General features: G+C 55.4%; 1 protein-coding gene across 1 annotated transcript; it reads left to right on the top strand.

Annotated features, from left to right (window-relative positions):
• The first annotated feature begins 2,843 nt into the window (after positions 1-2,843).
• LOC130263070 (olfactory receptor 14J1-like) lies at positions 2,844-4,840 on the top strand. Its single transcript, XM_056510541.1, has 2 exons — positions 2,844-3,739; positions 4,813-4,840. Exons 1-2 carry the CDS (start codon positions 2,844-2,846, stop codon positions 4,838-4,840), a joined length of 924 nt encoding a protein of 307 aa, XP_056366516.1.
• Positions 4,841-6,388: the final 1,548 nt, after the last annotated feature.

The following is a 6,388-nucleotide window of genomic DNA, read 5'->3' as shown; positions in this document are numbered from 1 at the left end:
GAGGTGGTGGAGTCACTGTCCCTGGCAGCATTGAAAAAAAGACAGGATATGTCACTCAGTGCCATGGTTTAGTTGATGAGGTGATGTTAAGTCATAGGTTGGACTTGATGATCCCAAAGGTTTTTCCAACTTCATTAATTCTGTGATTCTGTGTCATAGTAGTCTCCATTGTTCCATGAGACCCCACAGTGTCACAATTGTCCCCTTGGCTCCATGAGGCCAGGCAGTATCAGAATGGCCCCTTTGTTTCATGGAGCACCACACTGTCTGTATGGTCCCCTTGGTTCCACATGGCCCCACAGTGTAACAATGGACCCTTGGTTCCATGAGGTTCTGCAGTGTTACGGTGATCTCCTTGCATCCTCAGTGTCACAATGGCCCTTTGGCTCCCTGTGACCCTATGGTGTCACAATGGCTTCTGTTTGCTTGAGGCAAGAAAGTATCAAAATGGCCCCTTGTTTCCATGAGGCTCCACAGTGTCACAGTAGAGTCATTGGTTCTGTGAGGCCCCACTGTCGCCAAATCTCCAAAAATATCAAAATGACACTCCTTATCTCTAATTTGATGTTAAAGATGACATAATTTATCCATGCCTAAGATTCAACTTGGGATAACTCCTAAAATTATGCGGACATGTGATTCTACATGTGTGTACTACAATTTACCCTTTTCCATCCAAAGCCATCCCAAGTTCCCAGAATCAGTCCTTGTTTCATGTGTCATTGCACCATTGAGACAGACATCTTCTTCTCCTCCAAGCATCCCTGCTGGGAAAGCAGCCCCTGCATGCCTGGTTCCTGTGCTAAAAGCTCACACGTACAGATACCATTTGGTATCAAGCCCAAGGCTTGTGTGGCCAGGCAGAGGCTGGCAGGAGGCAGAGCTGTCAGCAAAGGAAGGGACCAGCGTGGTGGGGCAGCCGGGGCATGACAACAGCCTGCAGGGACAGAGGCGCAGGGCATGGACACCGTAGGATGGCCTGGGCTGCACAGGGCACAGGGATGGGCAGCAGCTGAAAGGCCCTGCCAGAGCCAACTCCTGCAGCACTTGGGCCATGGCTGCTGGCCCTGGGCCTGAGGCCAGCAGGGGACAAGTGAGCCTTGCTGTGCTGGGGCCTCATTGCCTCCTTGTCCCTGCTCAGCAGCCTGGCAGGGGCCGCCCCATGGTCCTGCCCTTGGCATTGCACATCCCCAGAGCCCAGTGCCCTGGGAAGAGCCCTGAGCAATGAGGGAGGAACAGGATCTGCCTTGCCAGGGGCTGGGGCTCAGGCCTTGGCCCTTTGCATTTCTGAAACACATCCAGGTTTGCTCAGCATCAGAGACACCTTTCCCTTGTTTGTCCCCACCTGTCATCAGTGCTCCAGTGTTCTGCTCAAACTTCAACCTTGGGATATTTTCTCAGTTGTGACCTTTAAGCTTCAAGAAACTTTGCAGTTCTAATCTGAGTTTGTGAGAAACTTCTTGAGAAGATTTGAGCACTCTCTCAGGGACTGAGTCTGATGTAAACAGCACCAAACCCTGAGAGGGTCATTAAAATCCTTGTGCTGTGTCTGTGCTGCTCAGCTGGGACAGGCTCCTGCCACAGCAAGAACTCCCAAGCTCTTGGCAACCGAGAAGAGCTTCAAAGAGGTAACTCTGCTCAGGAGGAACACAGCAGAGTAGGGCTGAAGGCAATGCCTTCAGGTACCTGGGAGGAGTGAAGCAGAGATGGTTAAAGCAGCTGGAATGAGAACTCTGAACTCATTCATGGAGGAATCTTCACAACTTTTTGCACAGTAAATCTCTGGCAGCAGGGGTCTCCAAAAGCTGACCCATGACAGTCATGACAGTAAGGATTGCTCTGCTGCCATTTCTGGTTTGGGGGAGGATGTGCTGCAGAGAGGGGCTGCCCGGGGCACCGTCAGAGGGACAGGGCAGGACGGCTCCTGCTGCCAGGGACGGCTGCAGGGGCTGAAGCTGGGGCTGCAGCCTGGGCTGCCCAGGGCTGTCCTGCAGAGCAGATCCTGCAGCCCTGAGGGCTCTTGGACAGCCCAGGGGAGCTGTGTGTGCGAGGAGTGACTCCTGCCAGGGCATGTCCTGCTGCTATGCAGAGAGTGCTGTGAGGGCCAGGGCTGCTCAGAGATCCAGCTCATGCTCAGGCAACTTCTGAGAGGATATTTCCTAGCTCATTCAGGGAAGAGGTTTCGTGCTTGGGTCTCTTTTATCTGGAATCTTCCACTTTTCCAAAATCTAGCTTGGTGCAATGCAAGCAGCTGTGCAGGGTAGAGAAAAGGCTGAGGCATTTAAACCATCACACTGAGTTTTCCTGGGGCCCTCAGCAGGTGCCTCCAACTCCCCAGACTCCAGATCCATCCAGCATCACCTTTCCATGGTGCCTGGGGCTGTTCTTTAATCCCTGCAGCCCCGAGCAGCTGCAGGGCAGAGCTGGCCCAGGGGTTGGGCTGGGCTCTAGCAGCTCTGGCAGGGAAGGAGCCCGGGGCCACAGGAACAGCTCGGGCTGGGACAGCTCCAGCAGCAGCGCCATGGGCAGGGAGGGAGGGAGGCAGTGCTGAGGGAAGCCCTGCTCCAAGGCAGATGTGGCACCTGCCGGCCCTGCCCTGCAGAGCAGACACTGCCCTGAGCAGCACAGCTCTGGTGTTCCCTCCCTGCCAGCACAGCCCTCAGCCTGGGGGCTCGGGGTCCTCAGTGTCCTCCTGGGCTGGCAGAGCACCACCAGACATGAGGAACATCTTCAGAAAAGGAGATGATGGGCTGGGAGAAGGGGATTGGACATTTCTCAGCAAAGTTTTGCCTGATTTGTTGCTGTGTCCTCCTTCAGCATATCTCCATGGCCAAAGTGAGGAAATGTCCAACAGCAGCTCCATCAGCCACTTCCTCCTGCTGGCACTGGCAGACACGCGGCAGCTGCAGCTCCTGCACTTCTGCCTCTTCCTGGGCATCTCCCTGGCTGCCCTCCTGGGCAACGGCCTCATCATCAGCGCCGTAGCCTGCGGCCACCACCTGCACACCCCCATGTTCTTCTTCCTGCTCAACCTGGCCCTCACTGACCTGGGCTGCATCTGCACCACTGTCCCCAAAGCCATGCACAATTCTCTCTGGGATACCAGGACCATCTCCTTCTCAGGATGTGCTGCACAGGTCTTTCTCTTTTTCTTCTTCTTTTCAGCAGAAATTGGTATCTTGACCATCATGTGCTACGACCGTTACGTGTCCATCTGCAAACCCCTGCACTACGGGACCCTCCTGGGCAGCAGAGCTTGTGCCCACATGGCAGCAGCTGCCTGGGCCAGTGGCTTTCTCAATTCTCTGCTGCATACAGCCAATACATTTTCCCTGCCCCTGTGCCATGGCAATGCCCTGGGCCAGTTCTTCTGTGAAATCCCACACATCCTCAAACTCTCCTGCTCACGCTCCAACCTCAGGGAACTTGGGCTTCTTGCTGTTAGTGTCTGTTTAACTTCTGGATGCTTTGTGTTCATTGTTTTCTCCCATGTGCAGATCTTCAGGGCTGTGCTGAGGATCCCCTCTGAGCAGGGACGGCACAAAGCCTTTTCCACCTGCCTCCCTCACCTGGCCGTGCTCTCCCTGTTCCTCAGCACAGCATTCTTTGCCTACCTGAAGCCCCCCTCCATCTCCTCTCCATCCCTGGACCTTGCACTGTCAGTTCTGTACTCGGTGGTGCCTCCAGCCCTGAACCCCCTCATCTACAGCCTGAGGAACCAGGAGCTCAAGGCAGCACTGTGGAGAGAGATGACAGGATGCCTTCGGGAACATTAAACTGCTAGTCAGTTACTGTAAGTGACTTGTAATAAAAATAACTTTTGATATTGCTTTTAGAGTTTGGTGGTCAGTTTTTTAAAATTTCCTTTTAGTTTTTTAATATTGCCCACTAAGAATTGCCATTATTTACACCATTTCTCATTTTGTTTCTCTCCAAATTAACAGTAACCTTCAAAATCTGTATATGAAGAGCTCTGCCATCATTGGCTTGAAACAAACAAAAGGATATCCCAGAAAAGTTTCACCAGAGCTGCCCCTTCTGTTCCCTTCCCTGGAGCTGCAGCAGCAATGTCTGTGTGCAGAGCTGGGGCAGATCAGTGCTGGCACAGCAGCTGTGCCCAGCAGCAGCAGCACTTGGTGTTGCCAGAGCTGCTCCCGTGCCACTGCCCCGCTGCCCTCCTGCCCCTCGTGTTGCTGCAGGGCCTGAGTGCTCTCGGGGCCGGGCACAGCCCTGGGGGTGGCAGTGCCGGGGCTGCAGCAGGGACAGGCCATGGGCACTGCTGGGGCAGCGCTGACGCCTCAGGGCAGGGCCTGGGGGCTCCAGGCTCCTTGGCCAGGCTCTCTCCACAACACTTGGCCAGGCCAATGCTGAGCAGAGAAAACCCCCGTGAGCAGCCCCAGGCTGGCCGTGGGCAGGCTGGGGGCAAACAGCATGGCTGGTGCTCTGCAAGGTCCCTGCAAGGGGGAGAGCCTGGCAAGGAGCAGCAGAGCAGGGGCTGATCCATCCCCACTGCGCTGGACAGCCCAGGGCAGCGTCCCAGAGCGTCCTCATGCACCTGCCAACAACATCCCCCCTCTGCAGCCCTGGCCTCTCCCCCAGCTCACACAGGGGCCCCATCCTTGCAGGCACAGACATGGCAGCACTGGCTCAGGAGCCCCTGTTTGCACTGCACAGAGCAGGCGTCAGCACCCCCATGGTGCTGCTGTGGGGAGATGGAGCTGAGTGAGCACAAATGCCATCAGCCTCTGGGGCCAGCAAGGGCTAGGGGACACAAGGGAAACCACTCAGGTTTGTCGTGGCCTCTGCAGTCAGCCAGAAAGTTTCTTCCCATGAGCTGTGAGTTTCCTGTCGCACTGCAGACATTGTTGCTCAGAGCCAGGGCTGCCTGGTCCACCACCCCCAAACTGCCCTGAGCATTTCCTTTCCTTCACCTTTGTTTTCTTTACCCTTTCCTGGTACAATTTCTTACTGTTCTACATTTTTGTCCCCTCCCCCTCAAACAGCCCATCCCTGTTTGCCCTTTCCTCACTGGCCTCACTCCTCATTTCAGATCCTGTGTTGGCACCATGGGAACATCCCTTGGAGAGCAGGATCATCCTATAAGGGCTTCAGGAATTGTCTGCAGGGTCCTGCAGTGCCTCGTGCTGTTCCCCTGCCAGAGGCACCACAGGCCAGGGGGGCACATCTGGACTGGTGTGTCTGGGTGTGGGGCTCCCTGTTCTGGGCAGTGAGGAGGGGCTGGAGAGGCTCTGCAGGACTGACAGGATGGGCTTTGGGCTGTGTGGAGAAACTGAGGGACCTGGGTTGCTGGACCTTCTGAAGAGGAGGCCCAGGGATCATCCTGCAACTGCTCCAAGGGTGGTTTCAGGGAATCACATAAAAGACCTTCTGCAGGGCACTGCAACCCTCCATCATTTCAACACTCCCAGCCACCTTTGTCTCACCAAAGTTCCATGTGGGCCTAGAATGTCACTCTGGTCTCCAGGATATCATGAGGCCTCCCAGTTCCACAGTGTCCCTCTGGTTCCATGGGACAGTTTTGTGTCACAAAGTCCCTTGGACACTTGGGCCCTGCAGTGTCACAGTGGATCCTTGGTTCCATGAGGTCTCACAGTGCAGCAATGCTCTCCTTGGTTCCACAGTGTCACAATGGCCTCTTGGTCCCAAGGGGCACCATGGTGTCAAATATGTTTCCTTCATTCCATGAGTCTCTGAGGAGCAGCACTGGCCCCTTGGTTCCATGGGCCCTGCAGTGTCACAGAGGCCCCATCATTACACGAGGTCCTGCTCCGTCAAAATGCTCTGCATGGTTCCCCAAGGCCCTGCAGTGTCATAGTGGCCTCTTGGTTCCATAAGGCCTCCAAGTGCCACCATGAATTCCTTGGTGCTGCAGTGTCACAATGGAGCCCTGGTTCCACAAGATCCTGCAGTGTCACGAGGGACCCTTGGTTCCATGGGGCACCACAGTGTCACAATTGTTCCCTTAGTTCCAAGAGTCCTTGCAGTGGAACAATGGCCCCTTGATTCCATTGGCCCCAGGCTCTCACAAGGCTCTCCTTGGTTCTGCAGTGCCACAATGGCCCCTTGGTTCCACAAGGCCCTGCAGTGTCACAGTGGCCTCTGTGGTTCCACAAGGACCCAGAGTGTCACCATGGACTCCTTGCTTCCATGTGTCCCCACAGTGTCACAGTGGCCCCTTGGCTCTGTGCTGCCATGTCGTGCACAGTGTCACTCTGGTCCTCTCAGTTCCACAAGGCCCTGCAGTGTCACAATGGCCCCTTGCTTCCCCAGGACCTGCAGTGTCACAATCATCACAGAATCACCCAGGCTGGAAAAGACCCTTTGAGAGCATCAAGGCCAACCTGTGACCTAACACCACATTGTCACC

This window comes from Oenanthe melanoleuca, chromosome 25, assembly GCF_029582105.1.
Source record: "Oenanthe melanoleuca isolate GR-GAL-2019-014 chromosome 25, OMel1.0, whole genome shotgun sequence".
Taxonomy (NCBI): Eukaryota; Metazoa; Chordata; class Aves; order Passeriformes; family Muscicapidae; genus Oenanthe; species Oenanthe melanoleuca.
This window is presented reverse-complemented; position numbering and strand designations above follow the sequence as displayed.

Bases quoted from the DNA above. Each gene is read 5' to 3' on its own strand.
- LOC130263070 (XM_056510541.1), top strand. From the start codon at position 2,844: ATGTCCAACAGCAGCTCCATCAGCCACTTCCTCCTGCTGGCACTGGCA. The intron at 3,740-4,812 runs GTGGAGAGAGAT...CTCTGCAGTCAG, and splicing joins CAGGAGCTCAAGGCAGCACT to CCAGAAAGTTTCTTCCCATG.